At 44.1% G+C, this 19,373-nt stretch overlaps 1 protein-coding gene across 3 annotated transcripts in view; it reads left to right on the top strand.

Annotated features, from left to right (window-relative positions):
- The window catches only part of IQCA1 (IQ motif containing with AAA domain 1), a 108,490-nt gene that overhangs the window by 9,964 nt on the left and 79,153 nt on the right, over positions 1 to 19,373 (top strand). For all 3 annotated transcript variants that reach the window (XM_064660285.1, XM_064660284.1, XM_064660283.1), the window contains exons 2-5: positions 2,130 to 2,454; positions 5,583 to 5,696; positions 7,773 to 7,955; positions 8,667 to 8,738. In XM_064660285.1, the coding sequence (XP_064516355.1) occupies positions 2,130 to 2,454; positions 5,583 to 5,696; positions 7,773 to 7,955; positions 8,667 to 8,738 (694 nt within the window). The remainder of the gene's footprint in view (positions 1 to 2,129; positions 2,455 to 5,582; positions 5,697 to 7,772; positions 7,956 to 8,666; positions 8,739 to 19,373) is intronic.

Below are 19,373 nucleotides of genomic sequence, written 5' to 3'. Positions count from 1 at the left end.
TGGCGGGGTCGGTTCTTAGCACAGTTGGCTCTCTGCAATAACCTGCCTGGGAAATGCTCCAGCTCATGGATACCCGTGGCTCGTAAATCAGCTGGGTGGCTGTGGGGACAACCCACAGGGCTGGGCCCCCCCAAAGGTTTATGACCTCCCCACTGTCTGTGAGAAGTCACAGCAAAGTACGCACAACACCGCGCTGTTTCCTCCCGTGTGGAAAACCTCGCGCACCAACACACATCCTCCCGTATCCTGGCTCCAGAGGAAGCGTTCAGAACTCCCATGGATCACCCAGCAGAGCTCCCACCTACTGCTGGCCTTGTTTGTGCCTATCTTTTCCACTCTGCTGGGTTTATTCTGCTTATCTCCTGCACCTGGGTTAATTACTGCAATTGAGTGATACGGGTGGTGCAATAGGATGTAAGTGAAATGGGAAAAAAGGAAGGGGAAAGACCTGGGTGGGCTGCAGAAGCTTTAGGAGAAGCAAGACCAGCTGCATCCTGCAGAAACCCAGATCAGCGGAAGAGCATAATAGACACTTTACAAAGTTAATGGTGCAAATTCAATAGCAAGGTTCAGGTTATTGGTGTTTTTGCCAACTGCTCCGGGTAGTCCCAACAGCCCTGTCAGCATCCAGGATGTGCAGAACACCCCACACTCACGGGCTGGAGTCTGTCCTGTCCATCCCACAGGTCCCTCTTGCAGCACAGGCCTCAGGTCATTCTGTACTCTGTGATTGGGAATGATAAGATCAGCTGACAGAAGTCTGACTTAGGCATTTACTAGGAAGCACAAGCAATTTTAACAGCTGGCCAGCTTTCCAGGCAGAATTAACACACCAGCACCCCTCAGAGCAGCACGAGGTCTGCTCTGAAAGCTCATCTAATAAAGGCAGGGCCTTCTACTGTCCTCATCCTTTTTTTGAGAAGCTCTGGGAACAGCAAGTGATAACTTGGTTAAGCACATGCATGGGTCTAGATTGCACCACTGAGGTCAACGGCCTTTGTTGCTAGGACTAACAACAGTCAGCTTTCCCTGTTCCCATTCCCACTGTTTTCCCCTCCTCCTGCAAACCTGCCAGCATGATTGAACTGGTTTTCTCCCAACATAACTGAGTCTCAGTGCAGAAGGAATTTCTTAGCTCTGCTACGAGAGAAGCCTTTTCAAAGATGTAAGATTTTTAACACCTATCACACCCAAGAGTCTCCACCTGGCAAAGAGAGGTTACAAAGGAGAGCAGGACCTAAAAGTGTCATCCCTACGACAGGTGATAGCACCTTTCCATGACAGTCCTGCTCTTTGAGCCCTTCTCTGAATAAAAGCCTCAATGCCCAGAGTCCACTTCTTACACCTTTAGGTTGATTTCCCAGGACATTCTGCAGTGATCTCCTTTTCTCATGAAAAGCCACTGACAGAAGTCCACACTCACATCAGAGCTCCACCTATTCCCACCAAAACTACCCAGCGAACAGCATTATTGCCCTCTGGATATGAAGATGGTCTTAGGTGACATCTTTCATGCCACATAATCCTGTAGCCACTGGACCAGATGTTAAGCAATTGCTTGGAGAGCAACAGTAGCTACCATAGAAATAAATCAAATTATTTTCCTCATTTGAATATTTGAAATAACACCCACAGCTTTGCTCTAGCATTGGCACCAACCCCATCCTTACCCTGCAGTTAACTGCAATCAACCACTGCAGAAAGGCAGAACAGCAACACAAACTTTAGAAACATCAACTGGTCCTCATCCCAAACATGCAGAGGCCTCCAATAGACCTTCCCCATTAAAGGGCTTTGGGGGAGACATCTTTTCTATTAAACATCTTCTCAATTAGCACCACTGAATAAAACCCCTGGCACTGCTGGGGGTTGTAACTTCAAGCATCTGAAGGATGCTTCAAGCGTGTTAAGCGTGAAGTTGAAAAGCTTTTAAGCTTTCTTCAGTAAAAAGAGAAACTTTTGCTAATGGTTTTTCAAATATTTTGTAGTTAAAAATCTCTTTATAAATGTAATGTCTCACGTTTCCAGGTTTGTTTTCTTGAGAACTCCACACACACAGAGCCCTGGCACCGTCGTGTGCTAACTCTTGCTTTCATGTCAGGCTAACACGGTCTCCTCTTTTCAACCAGCACTTACTGTAAGATGTGGGCAGACGCCCAGAAAGACCTGGACATCCTGCTCCAGAAAGAGAGGGAAGAGTTCCTGCAGCCAGAGACGAACCTCGGGAAGGTGTCCAAGATGTTGGCCACTTCCTACATCCAGTACATGGAAATCTTCCGTAGCCTGGCGGCCGCCTACAACCACCTCATCCACCAGCAGAAGCGCGCGGCGATCCGGCCGGTGCTGGATGGCGTCATGGGCCGCATCCTGGAGATTAAAATGGAGATGGTGAAGCTGGACAACTCCGAGTGCCAGTACCTGGAGGACATCCTGATGGAGCTAAATCGCCCCCTGGTAGGTCTGCCTCTCTTGTGAGGCTCAATCCTGCAGGCCTGGGACACTTCCAGGGATGGGGCAGCCGCAGCTTCTCTGGGCTCCCCACCCTCACAGCCAAGAATTCCTTCCCAATATCCCATCTAACCCTGCCCTCTGGCAGGATTAACTTTGACTGCTTTGCTGGTGGTGTCAGTAGCTTGACTCTGACAGATTTTCATGTGGGGTTACACAGAAAATAGGAACTGTTGAGTAAGGTACAGTCCACCTCAGTCTGCCCTTTGTGTCACGGTGAAATCAGCCTGGCCAGGCCTCTTCCAGAGGTCACAGGCGATGCTGAGACTTGCACAGACAAGTCTAGTGAAACATTTGAGACAAATCTCTGACTGTAAAGGAGGCAGGAGCCGGGAGCATGTTCAGTGCCCCGGTTCGAGGAGTGCCTGATCGAGGAGCAGCCCCGGACAGCCCAGGGAACACGAGTATGACAGTGAGGCAAAGTGCTGGAGCTGTGCTCTGAAAGCAGGAGGAGAAACCAGCTGGCAAAGGTGGCTCCTTCTCTCGCAGACAGCTCCATCTATTGTCACATTCAGGTACCACTGCTCTGTTAAAACCAGCTCAAATTCCTGCTTTTTCTGCCGTCCCAGTTCTGGGATGAGTTGCCTGATATCATTACAACATCTTCTGAGATTTGCAAACATGTTTCTTTTTGCCACTCCACACTGTAAATTTAGGATAGGAATCACAATGAATTTTAACCAGCTCTACCTTCTGCTTTAATCACTATTTTAAACTATTTTCAACTATGAGAGAACATAAACATCTCTGGGGAAACTAATCCTTCAAATCATGTTTTGAAATCCTTAAGGATTGCTGTTTTCATGACTTACCAGTAAATCCACCTTCAGCAAAATATTGGCAAGTTTGAAAAGTCTTGCCTGACACCTACTAAAAACCAATTCAAATTCCTGCACCACACCTTAATTTTAAGAAGGCATAACATACCTATCTACCACAAAAGAAAAGATTTCAGGTATTTTTTTCAAAGAAAATGTATTTTGCAGTCGATAGGAATACAGATTGATGTTTTTTATAAAACGTTCACATATTCTTGGTAACAGAACAAAATTACTTGACAAATAACTCCTGTTTTTCAAAGAATCTCAAGGGTATGTCTAGTCCTTCTTTTCCCTGTATTATCGTGGGCTAAAATCCATCGTAATTGTAGGCATAGAACACAACAGAATTGTCTCATTTTATATCTTATGTGATGATATTGCATACTTTGTGCTATGTCACTGTAAGGCCAAGCTTCATATTTCTCCAGTTCTGTACCTCGTGTATTTTGTACAGTTGCCTTCCAACATCCAGTCACTCCATTTCCTGGGCTAATTGTGAACGTATTTGGATCCACAAATCCCCGTGTGGAGCCAGGAATGGCTAAAAAGCTGCAAATTTGACTTCAGGATAAACATCCCAAGCCTATCTTTTCAATGCTGGGCCCCAAAGAGAGATTATGAAGAGAAGCAGGCTCCTTTCAGCCCCGGCATTATGGCTTTGATCTCATCTTTACAGTCAGTAAAAGTCACAGCCCAGAATTACTTGTAGTTAAAGGCCAGGTTAGACATCAGAGATACCTGTCAGCCCTACGTGAGGGTGTCCAGACAAACCCCTTGATTTCTTACACCTCAAAATGGCCAGATTTGTAAATCTACCCACAGTGGTTTGCACTCAAAGTACAATGTATAATCATTTCCATCAACTATCAAGGGTGTTGGAAGGTGCAAACGGGGAGCTTAGCAAGACAAATGTTTAGAAACTGTAGCTGATCAGACCTCTGCATTGATAAAACCATCAGGGATAAACACAGTCCCACTTGGAAGCTTTGTTATGGTATGCCCTGGTCTGCACAGTGTGCTGCTGAGGGAATTAGTAATGAATCTGGGAATTGGTAGTTCACAGGGGCAGTTTTCCTTGGCCACAGCCTTCCCCACATATTCTGGAAGTTGGAAGGCCTTGGGGCTCACAAGCAGCCCGTTCACCATGTGCCTGGGTCAAGGCAGAAGTGCTTTTCTCCTCCCTGTCCACACCACAGCTGGCACTGAGGCTACAAGGATCAACTCAAAGGTCTCCCTGAGCAGGTGAGAGCCCACCAGTTTCCACAGCAGACAGATCAGGGAGAACTGATAGCTCAGCACCAGGTCTTGTACCTGTCCTGGGCTCCACAAGTACCTGGGGACAAACTACTCTGTAATTTGACTGTGCAACTCCTCCTGAGTAGCACGACAGGGTAACTCCTGCCTATATCCCCCATCCCTCCTTCTGGGCAAATCATTTGCTTGAAGAATTCCTGAAACAGAATATAGGGAACATGGACCAGTATGAACCAGACCTATGAAGACGTGTTCCCCCTTCAAGAAATGTACTTGCTAGTAGCTGTTCTTGAAGAGTTATCCCTAGTCTTCAATATGATACAAGGAACAGGTTGTGTCACTCTGCAGCATCTTAACTTTTGGGGAGCTTTTTGTCTGCTTCTCTGTGTCTTTTGTCATTTCTCAGCAACTGTACAGGAGAAGAATCAGAAAAAAGGTAAATCAGTAACATCTTTTTTAAGATGGAATCTAGTAAAGACAGGCTCTTCTAGTCATGCCTCATTTTAAGAAGTGACTGAGATATCTCAGTCACAGACAGTGACAGATTGTTGACAGGTCAAAATACCTGTAGACAAAAAGAATTAGGCTCTGGTTCCTTGTAATGGTTAAAAAAGTGCAAGAGAATGGATCTGTTTTTCATGTTGATTAAAATAAGAAGTGGGATGATCACACAACCAGAGCTATTCAGTTTGGTGGAAATCATGTTTAAATTTCCGGCAACCCTGCCAAATATTTTAGCAATTTGATAATATAATTGAGCCATTATAAAAAGAAATATTTCTGGGCTCACATGGTTCAGAAACCAGGTTGATTTATTTGTTTTTGTTGAATTAGGCCTTAAGTAATTGCAAAGTAACAGCAGCTGTTACAGAGGTCAAATTCCCCAACGCCCAACAATCTTTGTTCTATTTAATTGCTTTGTAAAGGTGTTCAGTTAATCAGTAATGTGATTTAAATGCAGCTCTAAAAAGGTATCTCCTGCCTTTCTTCTTTTTCTAGGAAGACATAGAAATACCCATCCCAAAGTATTTCATTGAAGAAAATCTGGAAGTTCTGCAGCAGAGGGAGAAAACCCTTGATGAGATTTTGCTGAATGCTGGTTTGCAAGAGCAGGTAAATGTATCCCATACCTACACATCATACTTAATTTGTTTAGTTTATAGCCACACGTGTCTGAACACATGAGCCACTGGAGTGAGAAGTACTTTTATAGCAGTTAGGAAGTAATAGTCTGTTTACAGATAAGGCACCAACAGAAAGTAACACCAGATTTTCCTGTCTAACAATATCCAGTCACATCCCGAGTCTGGTTAAGACTGAAATCATTCGGCTCTGCTTTGTGTGTGAGAGTGTCAGAGAAAGGGCAGCACTTTGGCCAAGTTTAGTAGGTGCTTTATTTGTCTAGCTAACCCTCATCATGTAATTAGTCCTACTGAAATCAGGCTGGGCTTAAGCTTTCCTGAACCAGGATTCCTGACTGAGCGGGCAGAACTGGGAGTTAGGTCAGCACAGCTGTTGGCATTCGGCTGTTTACAACCCTGAACAGGGAGTGCAGTTTCTGCCGTGCAGCCACAGAGCTGCAGCTGCTGGGAGGAGTAGAAAATTGAGTTTTGGCAGAGCAAAAGTGATTACAGAGAAGTACATGAGTGCTCCAGTGAAGGCTGGTCTGGATTTGATATACTTCTGACCTTTTGGAAATGGTGTGTTGCCTACGAGCAGGTCCTGCTGATCCCTTGAAATAAACATGCCTGGACAACCTGGATTCATGGATATGACAGCGATAAGAGACAGTCCTGATGGACCACTTAGTCAAACTGCTGCACTCCCCACCAGTGACTGTGTGTGTTGGTTCCATAAAATAAGGGAGGGAAAGTTCCCAGGACTAGAAACAGCCCCAGTCAGACAAAGCCTGCAGAGACAGAGCACAGATGCTTTACTGGGCAGCTGCAGCCCCCCTGGCCTCCCCAGGAGAGCTCTGGGTGAGTTCTCTGCTCTTCTGGCACTCTGGTGTTGGTTTGAGGAGATCCTGTTTTGGCACATTATATCCTGGAGCCTTTTAGTTTCCCACAGTTTTGCTCTTGCCCCTGTTCAACGTGGCATCCATCATAGATAATGCTGTCTAGTGTGCAACCAGCTCACCTGGGAGCACCAGGCTCTGGCAGGATCCAGGTCTCCCGTGCCAGGCTGCCACAGAGGCAGAGGAGTCAATAAACATGAATAAAATCATCTCCCACAGTGTGAATGCAGTGCCTGTGCTGCACTTCCAGCTCAGTGACCGCTGGGATTGCTAGAGGGTTGTCAGCACTCCTGCACACAGCCTTGGACACTCAGGAAATTCTCACTGCTGTGCAACAGGCCACGGAATTCTCCAGTGTCCGTGGCACTGCTGTTACAGGCAGTCCACCATAAATCAAAAACAGTGGAGTGAATCTGAGCAATCTGCTCTGCACGTCATTTGTCCCTCTGTGTAATCCTGTCGTAGAAAGCCCTGCTGAAAGCAGTAAGTGCCACACAATATGTGTAGAAGGATTAAATGTGAACTGTCTCCAGCTGTAACAGCCAGAAAGGACACTAATTCAGCTTTTCCATGGAGAGCATCAGAGTTCTCAGGAGTGAGAAAGAGGAGTCTGTCTCTCCACCTGCACTGCTCTGCTCTGTTTTTCCCCAAGCCTCTTCTGCCTGGGCTAGGCTGACTCAGAACAAACCCTCCTTCCAGTCAGGAAAACAACTGCAGTCCCAGCAGCACACCCAGAAACACATCCCTTCAGAAAAGGAAAGGAAAACATTGCACAGCCTAAGAAAAGCACCTTTTAGTAGGACCAAGCCCCGTGGTTCTTTACGTCATTTTTCTCAGATGGCCAAAGTTCAGCAGGATGTATGAGCCATGCAGAGCCATCGTGGCTTCCCACTGTAGCATCAGCTTTTCCTCATCACACATCAACACACCAGGATCACTTGCTCCTCAAGATCCTCAGAAATACACCTCTCACAAGATGTCAAACTTCCAAGACATTGCAAGGTAGCCCTAAGACAGGAGTGTCTGCTGTTTGTGACAGGGTATTTTCATCTTAGAAAGTTTCTACAAGTAGTTCATTCACTGTTTCATTTGCTAATTGAGGTAGGCAATTAACAAAACTTATAACTCTCTTACTTTTCTTTGTTCCTTCCTTTTTGGCTGTGTTGTTGAAGAAACCTGTCGAGGCCATGACACTTCCAGAGGCCATCAAGTTGATCCAGGTGGCAGAACGGGCTCGCCAGGGCCGCAGTCGAGCAAGGTTCATGAAGAAAATTTACCTGGAAGAGAAAAGAACAACTAAACAAGAGGAGCAGATGGGTCGGAGTCCAGATGATGCTGCCACTTGCATTCAAAAGGTGAATTTTAATTTAACAGCTATTCTGGCGAACCCGAATGACAATGTTCTGTTCAGAAGAACAGTTGTAGACAAACAGAGCTCAGAGGATGGGAAGTGTTCTGCAATTACCACTTTTAGGGTATCCAGCAAGGTAAAATACATCACTTAAACGACTTAACAAAATGAGATAGGGCCCCAGATGTGAGATCAGTGGAAACAGTCCTGCACTGGCAATGCAGGATGACTTTATAACCTACCTGTTGTTTTTCCATTCTGATTTTTATGACCTCAGTTGCTCTTTCTGGCCTCCCCTTGGAATTCAGTGCATCTCAGAATTCATGCCTTTTCTTGTGATCTCCAGGGAAGAAGTTCATTCCATATCTTGAAAAGATGACAAAGGGAGATCAGTAATAAATTCCAGAAAGAGTCCTTACACATCAATAATTTGGGCAATTCGGCTTGATGAGAACAAGAGCTCAGTCGAAATATTAAGTCTGAACGCTTCATGAAACCATGATAGTGTTTTGTTTAGAAGCAAGATATACCAGTGTGAGGGATAACAAACCTCAGAACTTGTTAAAAAATATTAGATGGCAACCTGTTAAAGAGCAATAGTTTCAATTGTATATTGTGCCTTTCCTTCCTCTATTTGTTTTTTCCTGTGCCTGCCCCAGTAAAGGAAGCTGTAGCAAGGCCCATTTATCTCATTAGAGCTTTGTTTACAATTCAGGTTTGGCGTGGATATGTCCAGCGCAAGAGAACAGAGAAAATGAGAGAAGAGGAAATGATATTCCTGGGGATCGTAAGTGGTGCTGCCTAGAGAATAGAAAATGCCACCCTCTGTTTGTTCTTCAGACTTTCAAAATTCAGCACAAGTTGGGAAATTAATTTCTAAGATTCTTTCTGTTTTAAAAGGAGTCTCTAAGGAATAGAGAACTAAACTGGAATGATAGATGGCACAGGAGTAGCACAATTTGTCTTATGCTGAATGGTTTTGTGCTGTCTATACATGGCCCAATGTGTGTGGCAGATGTGGAAACAGGCTGGGTAGAATGTGCCCCAGATTTGAGGGAATTTGACCCAGGCATGATAGAGCAAGGAAATTTTCTTAATCAACTTCTCAGTCATGACTTCAAGGCACGTGAGCTGCCTTATTTCTGGAGCAGAATTCACGGAGTCCTTAAGGTTGGAAAAGCCCTTTAAGATCATCAAGTCCAACTCTTAACCCAGCACTGCCAAGGCCACCACTCACCCATGTCCCCAAGTGCCACAACCACATGGATTTTAAGTCCCTCCAGGGATGGGGACTCCACCACTGCCCTGGGCAGCTGTGCCAGGGCTGGGCAGCCCTTTCAGTGAAGAAATTTTTCCTGACATCCAATCTAATTAAAGCAGCAAAGTCTTCTTATCCCACCCTTTTGCAAGTCACTGAATGTGTATGTCAAGAATAGGGAAGAGAAACATTAAAACTGGCATATTAATACATCAATATTTCTCTAAGTCCACATAAAAATAATCAAAATATTCCTCCCATCATACTGCAAAAGCACAGGGAACAGCTGTCCGTGGTCAGTTACATTGCACAGAGTGAAAAAAAAAAAAAAACAAACAACAAAGCACCCTTTCCAGAAGGAACCTGTTCCTTCCCCAGTTCTACAGCTCTTAAATGATTAATTTATAAACTGGTAGTTTAATTTTGAATTCAAACATGCCTTCTTCTTCTCCCAGACAATTTAAGTGATTTTCTTGCCCAGCAATGGAATTACCCTTGGCTACCTTATAGGGTTATGAAAACTGATTGTGCCTATAGCAAAGATCTCCCAACAGTTAGGAGTAACCTTAAAATGTTACCTTTAGAAAGTAAAATATACATTTTCCTAAGGTTTGCCTTGTTAAATACACATAACACCTTATGGATTATTGTCTTTAATATCTGCTGGTCATTAACAGTAAACATGGCTAAACAGAGCCACGGGGGCCAGTTCTGCCTCTGCTTAAGATAAAATTCCCAGAGATTTTTAACTAGAGCAGACCTAATGGTGAATACTTGGGATATGCTGAAAATGAGTTAGAAATTACACCCTTTGAAAAACGAGGGATTGTTTCCTATCAAATCCCATGGCAGTTTCTGTTGAGTCTTAGGAAATCTAAACCTGGCATCAGATATTGGAGGGTTCACAGCCAAGCCCTTGTTTCATGGCGGCCAGTGGTGGGAGTAACTGATAACTGAGATGTGAACAGCCAGTTTATGGGGAGCATAACATAATCTATATGATCATGGGGAAGGAGGGAATTAAAACCAAACACATCTAGTGTGTTCATTTCCTGACTTCCATTTAGGAGCAAGAGAATTGATGTTTGCTACTCTGCACTCTGACTCATTGCTCTTTATCCAGTATATAATCAAAGAATGTAGGGAAAAAATGGATACCTCTACATAAAATAAAAGAATCTGTTCATCTCTCTAGTGTTTTTATATTTCCCTGCACTTTTCATGCTGCATTCCCTTCCTTGGGCTCCAAAGGAAGTGAGTGGCAAGCAGACAGTGGTTCCCACTGATAGACAGGCAGTGAGCTCCAAAGGTCAAGTCCCTTTGATGTATGGTCATGTCAGGCCTTTGAAAAATGACCACAGATCTTCATGTGTAAATATGTTGAATTTGCTTTTCTAATGCTGCACGACTTAGATAAATTAGAAGACCCAGTCATCCATTACCCCAAGTCCATCCCAAAGGAGACTTGACTTTTGTTGCAATAAATATAATTTCTCTTACAATTAGGGCTTTTCTAAAAATGTCTGTGTTACTTTCAGATAAAAACTGCTTTGCAAAAAGAGCTGGTCCATTTGAAGTTCTGAATAATGATTTCTGGGAAAATTCAATTTTGTTGGCCTAAAAAAATAGGAAAATAGGTGTAAAACCCAAGAATTGTCCAGTCTTTTGCTTAATTCAGTATTATTTTCTTTACTGTCTACTTGGTTCACAAAAATTTATGTATCTTTTCAGGAATTTGATTCTATTTCATCTTCAGCTTGATGACAGAGTACAAGCCTATGTTCCAGAGATTTTTCTTGGCTCTAAAGTAAAGCCTCATTATTATTATTATTATTATTTATTAAAGTCTAATTGCAGAAACAGCACGATTCCCTCAGCACATGTTTTTCTAAACCTCCGATAAATCACACTTTGGTATACCAGTTTAATTTGTGAAGAGCAGTGAGCCTCCTAAGAGCACATATATCTTGATAACTGTATCCTGACCTGTTTCCTGATCTTCCCCACATTCCTGCCATGGTGCTGTTTACTGCCAGCTCCACACGACCACCAGAACCACTGCTCCAGGCACAGGTCTGTGTCACAGCCACACTGACGTGGCAAGAAAACACATTAAGCTGTCTGAAAACACACACGTGATGTCTGAACAAACCTACGTTTCCTTGCCCTATTGTACCATTACGGCTCAATTTAACCTACTATTTCTGCAGTTCTTAAACTGGCATGTACTTCCACGGGTCTGTTTCTGGAATTTATAAATTCCCTGTCACTAAACACCCCGTTTAGAGCTTGTTAGGATTGTTTAATTTTGCTGCAGAGCAAGCTACTTATCAGCCTGGTGTAACTGGATGTGTGAACTGGTTTTTGGCAACTGCTTTGTCTCAGGGTAGTGCAGAACAGCCTGAGCCTAACAACGGATCCACACTCGTCGCTCTCCCTGCATGACTCTCCTGCCAGGGCAGACCCTGCAGGAAGTTATACTTATAATCTCAGAACACAGGCTACAGCAAAGAGGAAAGGCTGGTTTTAGCATTAAATGTTAGGATAAACAGTTTGCCATCAGACTGATTTATGACAGGGTAGGAGGATGTAGGAGACCAGAGCAACAGTTGGCTGGATCGAAACAACCAGGTGGGAAGAACATGAGCCCAGGTGTGCCCAGGCGGCCAAGAGACCAAGGGCACTTGGCCTGGATCAGGAATAAGGTGGCAGCAGGATCAGGGCAGTGATTCTCCCTCTGTGCTAGGCACTAGTGAGGCCACACCTCAAGCACTGTGTCCAGTTCTGGGCCCTTCCATTCAGGAAGGACATTGAGGGGCTGGAGTGTGTCCAGAGAAGGGAATGGAGCTGGAGAAGGGTTTGAGACACAGTGGACCAGGACAGATAAAAGGACAGTGACACATGTGATTTAAAAGCTGCTAGATCCTGGGGTGATGACTGTCTACCTTCCTCTTTCCTTTTCCCTTCTTTCCTTTCCCTTCCTTTCTTCCCCTACCTTTTTGTTCTCAAAATACACTGTAAGCCAGACCAAGAAATTCCAGTCAATGCCTTGTTAAGTGCCTTGTGTCTGGATAAGCTAAAGTTTGCCAAGTGCCTTATTCTACTGCAATGTTCTAAAGTTTGAAAGTAAAAGTTGTTACTGAACCCCCTGAGAATTCTGTTGTTTCTGCACTGCCCAGAGTAAATCAAACTCCTTGCCCCTAAACCCACTGAATGGGCTGGGGAGCTGAAGAAGCAAGAACACAAAAAGACAAGTCTCTCTCTCCCATCTGCACTGCTCTGCTCTGTTTTTCCCCAAGCCTCTTCTGCCTGGGCTAGGCTGACTCAGAACAAACTCTCCTTCCAGTCAGGAAAACAACTGCAGTCCCAGCAGCACACCCAGAAACACATCCCTTCAGAAAAGGAAAGGAAAACATTGCACAGCCTAAGAAAAGCACCTTTTAGTAGGACCAAGCCCCGTGGTTCTTTATGTCATTTTTCTCAGGTGGCCAAAGTTCAGCAGGATGTATGAGCCATGCAGAGCCATCGTGGCTTCCCACTGTAGCATCAGCTTTTCCTCATCACACATCAACACACCAGGATCACTTGCTCCTCAAGATCCTCAGAAATACACCTCTCACAAAATATCAGACTTCCAAAGATACTGCAACACCAAACAAGCCCCAGCTGAGGGACCAGACCTGCTTTTGCAGCTTTGAGGCAGGAGTTCCCCCAAGGCCTGGATATCCCCTTGCTCATGTTTTCACTTGATGAGCACAAGTGATCAATCCCAGCAGAGCCAAGTTTAAATGCTTAAACTATTCATAAGACTGAGTCCTGTGTGCTCTGGACATGCACACATGGAAGCAAACGCCTTCTTGTCTCACAGGTACCTCTGGATTTACAGTTGCACAGCTCACAATGTGCTATTCCCTAATTCCAGCCCTTCCCAAAAACTTAGTGGTGCGACACACGCTGTTCTGTGATTTTCTTACATAGTATTTCCACCATCCTTCCTTCCTCTATATCCAGGGCCAGGTTGGACAGGGCTTGGAGCAACCTGGGCTAGTGGAAGGTGTCCCTGCCCATGACAGGGAGTGGGACTGGGTAAGCTTTAAGGTCCTTTCCAACCCAAACCATTCCATGATTCTATGATCCTTTTCACATGAAAGGATCCATGTGGTCTTAAAAAGCTGTTCTCTCCTTCTTACCTCTTTTAAACATACCCTAATTTAGGCATGTTGTCTCAGATAACACTTTTATTTATATCTGAGAAAACAGTCTGCCAAACATTCTTTCTTATTTGAATTCCTGATAAATATAATTCATTTCATCCAGTCAGAAAAAAAAAATTAGCATTTCCCAGAATAGCTTTCTGTGTAAACATTATAGACTATGGCTAAATAAATATTACACACGGTTTAACAAACTGCAAACTCCATAAAGTGAAATTTAAAATATTTCTTCAGCTCTTAAAAGTGAGCAGTTCCAGCACTGGTACGGATCAGGCCTGGTTTTGCCAAGCATAAGATTAAAATGACTTTTGCTTTACTTGCAGCCTGGATGTCAGCACAAAGTTATCTGTTATTTCACCAGGCAGCGATAACTAATCTGTCCTGTTTTCAATAAGAATTTTTAACCTACTTATTTTTGAAACAGAAACACTCTGGGAAGCAAGAAACAAGCTAAATAATTTGGCTTTCATTGGCTGGACTCGCACTAACAATGAAATCACTGCCTTGCAGAGCCCAAAACATACTTGCCTTTTTTAGTACGCGTTGAACAGCATTGCCCAGGTATAATATCAGAAATAAACCCAAGCAGAATTATATAAACTCATGAATGGTAATGTTTTCTCCACTTCAGATTTTCTTATCTTCTTTCAAAATGCTACGTATCAATATTTTCCTAAATATATATTCCATAAGTCAATAAAACAACCATTTTCAATATTTTTTTAACAAGACCTCCTACTACAGATGCTTTGTTTGAACGCATATGACAATTACTTTAATTGGCAAAGCCATTGAAGTGAATCAGAGAGTAGGGAAGCTTTAATGAATGCAATATATTTTGCTTACTTGTTCCTTTTTTGTGCCTAATTTAGGAATTCAGCCATATAATTGATTTGGCTATCACTATTTGTGTACCATGGAACCTACATTAATACAATTTGCATTTGGGGCTTGGAATGAGATGAGCTTTAAGGTGCTTCCAACCCAAACCGTTCTGCGATTCACGAGACAAGAGACCTCATCAAAACACATTCTTCCCTCAGCCAGGCAAATTACACTGGGGAAATAATGAAGCAAGAACACAACTAAATCCTACATTAAACTTTTAAATGTAGTTTGGATCACAGTTTAAAATTCAGTAGAATCATATTATGAAATCACAGGATGGTTTGGGTTGAAAGGGATCTTAAAGCCCATCTTGTTCCACTCCCCTGCCATGGACAAGGACACCTTCCACTAGAAAATAACAGTTATAAGTCAAGGACAGCCCCTGGTTACTTTGGTAGTAAATTCTTTTAGTCTACTACTAAGGAGTTACTTGCCTGTGTAGTCAAAATATATATATAAAAAAATAAATCTCACTTTTACTACTGATGAAAATAAGTAACTTAAAACTACTTTAAAAATACTTCGCTTGGGAAATGAAGTTTTTACTCAAGAGAAGCAAACTATACTAGTACCAAAAATCAGCAATCTACAGCAAAATGCTACACAACCCGTACTTTTTCTGAAATCTTACAATTATGGCCAGGACTGGCTGTGGCAGAACATTTCCTGACGTCCCATAAAACCAGGGAGCATGTGTTTCGGCTCTGCTGTTCCAGGTCTACGAAAAGAAGCTGTCCTAAATTAACTACCCAGCAATAAGAGCTGCAATAAATCTACCTTTCAGGCATAATGTGAGTGTTAGCCTTAAAATGCAGAGGCAAATGAAATGTATTTATTTCCCTGACATGAAGACTGTCTCTCTCGTAAGCATAATGGGACAATTGAGGAGCAGTTAGTTCCACAGCGTGGGGCCTCCTCCCTGTGCCAGGGTAGCCCTAAGCGTGCTCAGCCAGCCTGCACACTTCTAAGTGCTTTATAATGAACAATAAACTGGCTGGGAGGGAGGGGGCAGCTGACTCAGCACAAATGAGGTTCTTCAGGCCAGGAAAATGATTGGGGTCCTGAGTCGAAAAGGGAAAATGGACACGGAATTTCGTAGAATCCCAGAATGGTTTGTTTGGGTGGGAAGGGACCTTAAAACTCATCCAGTGCCACCCCCTGTCATGGGCAGGGACACCTTCCACTAGCCCAGGTTGCTCCAAGCCCTGTCCAGCCTGGCCTTGGACACTTCCAGGGATCCAGGGGCAGTCACAGCTTCCCTGGGCAACCTGTGCCAGGGCCTCCCCACCCTCCCAGGGGAGGATTTCTTCTGTTTATCTGATCTGCTTCAGTTTGAACTCATTCTTGTCACTCCAGTTCCTGATGCAGAACCCTTCTCCAGCTTCCCTGTAGCCCCTTCAGACACTGGAAGGTGCTCTGAGGTCTCCACACAACCTTCTCTTCTCCAGGCTGAGCAGCCCCAACTCTCTCAGCCTGTCTCCATAGGGGAGGTGCTCCAGTCCCCTCATCATGGCCCTCCATCACACTGGCTTACCTGGGAGCTATAGGGAACATCTTCCTTCCTTCTACTGGTGGGTCTTCCACTTCCCTAAAACCCAGATCCTCTTTGGGGAGAATAAGGAGAGACAAGTAAAGAACAGAAGAATCTCATCAGCATGCTTGTGACTGATGAGTTGGAATAAAATTCTTTTTTAGACAATTGTCCATTTTGCCTTATTAATTTAAACAAGGGTTTTAAAGACAAAGCCCATCAAACATTAGATAAGCCTTTTAAGTTAATGGACCATGTAGTCCTATTTTCCCACAAACTCAGGAATCTTCATATTATGTCCTATTTTTACAGCAACATCAATTATTAATATGTATACTTTTGCTGACAGAGGACCACACTAAAAATGTGAGTTTCGTTATCCAGTTCTGGGTCATTAACTGTGAAAAGCTTGTAAATATAATGGTTTATTCACATGGGAAGCCTTCATTAAGATGCATTATTCTACAACTGATGTGGCATTATTGCATTATCAAGTTCACTGTCTCCATCTAATATTTGTAATTTGTTTCTAAATGAGTTGCTGTTTGTAGGGCAAGTTAACAAATTTGAATTTCACATGGCCAAAGAAATTTCTTAAAGATGGGAAAATGCTTCTTCCCCCAAGGAAAAGCTATTTATTAGCATCTTACTGGAGAATGCCTCCCTTTGATTCAGAAGCAGGAACATTAGAGGCGCCGAGGGAAGCGATGTTTGAAATAAATTGGTTTTTTGTCTTAACGTGCACATTAAGCATAGAGGGCTGTGGAAGCAGCATTCACCATGCTGTCTCCTATAGCTCCTTAGAGCTCCAGAACAGGCATGTGGGGCACATGGAAAGCTGTTTCGTGACACTGCAAGGCCCAGGTCACAGACTGGTCAGCAGGGAAGCATTGTTGGAATCCATACTGCCACACCGTCCATCCCTCCTACCCTTTCACTTCCTGTTCTCTCTTGCATCCTCAGGTAGCCAAAGCCTTTTCAGATATATTTTCTTCTGAATTCTGCTCCTTGACAAGAGAGCAGAACCTCCACCAGGGCTGTCCCAGGGACTTTGTCTCCTTTTGAAGGCTTGAAGATGGACACGAGGTCCCAGATCGTGCAGCTGTCTCCTCATCACTGAGGCAGGGTTAGGAATATGTTAAACTCTGAGGCCACTGAGGTTTGGGATGAGATATACTTTTGGGATTAGAACAAGAACACTGGGGACAAAATAGTACAAGTTTAACAGTGGTTTTCTTCAGTTGCAAAGCAGGAAGGTATCTCTTATGCTATTTCATAGGGTTTTTTTCTTTTTTTTCAAATGTTTTAAGAGTCTAAAACAGTCCATATCATCATTAGGTGCCTGAGGACTCTGTTTTCTTTCCTCAATTTGTCTTTTACTCAACAAAAGAAAATCATTTTCTCTGAAAATACTTCACAATTGGTGGAGCACTGACAGCTAAAACAATTCTGGACATCTTGTTATATCTCTTCAGCAGCTCCTGCTGCTCAAGTGTCTATTTTTAGGTTCTGTTGCTAAATTCACTTCCACACTTACTTTTATCTACATCTTCTTATTATTCCCTCCCTACTTTACCAGTTGATTCCTTTCCTTGTTCTTAAGTACACTTGGATCAGTTCTTATAGTCCAAGGAAGTAGTTTTTAAGATGGACTAACAAGTGAAATTGAGACTAAGTACACAGAAGTTGTTTTGACGTTTCCTCATCCTTGTTTTCTTCAAGTCCCTTTTTTTGTTGACCCAAGTGCATTGATTTCAAAGTAGCAGAATAAAAAGTCAGGCCAGCTGTACATTCAACTGTGATGTTTAGCTTAAAAAAAAAATAAATCAAATAACCATGGCATGATGTCCTCACTGCCCTTCAGTGCTTGCCTCCTCCTGCTCCCCCAGAACAGGAGCCAGGCTTGTGTTCCTGACGCGTGTTGGCCTCCTGGTCTTCACTCGTAACCAGGGTGCACTGCGTATGCTCCACATCAGGCAGCCCCCAATCCCTCGGGGCTCATCCATCCCAGCCAGCTGTGCTCCTCATTCCATGCTCCCCTCACCCACTGGAGCGTGTCAGTGCCAAATGAGAAACCGGTAGGATTGGAAAAACAGACAGTCAAAGGAAAATACAGTTTTATCAACTATCCCTGTTCTCCTTTATCCCTCCCTTCAGTGAAACACTGAAGGTGGGTGGCTGGAGTCTTACTTACTGGTAGAAGTAGCTCTTACTTCCTTTTTTTTTTCTTGTAGTAAAGCAGTCTTTGGAAAAGAAAATTTAAAAAATTGCAAGGGGTAAATAGAGCAGAGCTTCTTTTCACAAGCTTCTCTACCAGGTTATGTCTGTACTTCAGCCTCAGGGCTCCGAGTGCAGCTCTCCACACCTATCAGCAGATGGACTGATAACTGAATGGTGCTCGGCACAGGTAGCTGCACAAATATTTACTCGGGGATTGGCTGGATTTTGCCAACCAGAACATATTCTGTGGCCTTGCTGTTATCAGCATCTGAGCCAGCTGGTTTAGAGCTACCTGGACTGTGCCCACAGCAGCTTCATGACTCTGGACTCAGGTGTTGATGTGGTCTGTATTAATTCACTTAAGATAAGAGTTTCCTGCTCCTGAGCTTACTCACATGGGCACGTTCTTGCCAGTTCAAACAGCTCTTACCTCATCTGCCTTTGGGACTGATGAAAGGCTGAATAAATCCTCAGTGGCAGGAGCTGATCTTCCAAGGCTCCCACAGGATGTAGTGGGGAGCAGTTCGGAGGAGCTGAGTGGAGGGAAGGTCCTGGATGGCAAGGAGGACCCTCCTGTCTCTGCTGCTGCTGCTTCTCCATGTTGGTCTGGTCCCTTGTCCATCGCTTCCCTTGCTGTGGTGCTGGCCCTCAGCTGCTCCTTGGCTGGCTGAGTCACCTCCTTATACCAGAGGACAAGTAACCTGAGCAGAAGAAAAGACAAAAGGGATTATTTTCCACTTAGAATCGGTTCACTGCAGGGTCAGGTGAGTGCCAGAGCCTGTGCAGGAGAAGTGAGGGACCACACATCCAGCAGTTCAGGTGGAGGGGGAGCTGAGCCTTCCCAGCACCAACAAGTTGTTCATTTGGTGACCCATCTCCTGACATTTTGCCCTTAAACCTTTGGATGTGAGCTGTAGAGGGGCCTGTCTTTCTCCAACAGCTGTGGATCAGCCTCCCTAAAGCTGGAGATATCTCCATGCCCCTCTGGTGGGAATTCCTCAGGAAAGCTGAGGAATTGCTGCAGGGAGTCCTGTGAGGATTGCTGCAGGGAGACAAATAGCTCAGCGGGAAAGCACCCAAGGGATCTTGCTCCTGGATCTCAGACTGGAAAACAGGCCTTGTGGGTGCTCCTCTGCTTTCCAAATGAGCCCTGAGAAAGCAGCATCACATCCTAGGCTTCATTTAATACCAGTGAGGCAGACAATGGTGAAATACAAATAAACAGTGTTAGTGTTAACAGTTAGTACAACAGTGCTGTACTTGTAAATAGGTGCTGGTGAGGGCGAAGACTGGAAACACTCGACTTCCATG

The sequence above is a fragment of the Pseudopipra pipra genome, chromosome 7 (assembly GCF_036250125.1).
Source record: "Pseudopipra pipra isolate bDixPip1 chromosome 7, bDixPip1.hap1, whole genome shotgun sequence".
Lineage (NCBI taxonomy): Eukaryota > Metazoa > Chordata > Aves > Passeriformes > Pipridae > Pseudopipra > Pseudopipra pipra.
The sequence above is the reverse complement of the archived record's forward strand: the minus strand, read 5'-3'. Positions and strand labels throughout refer to the sequence as shown.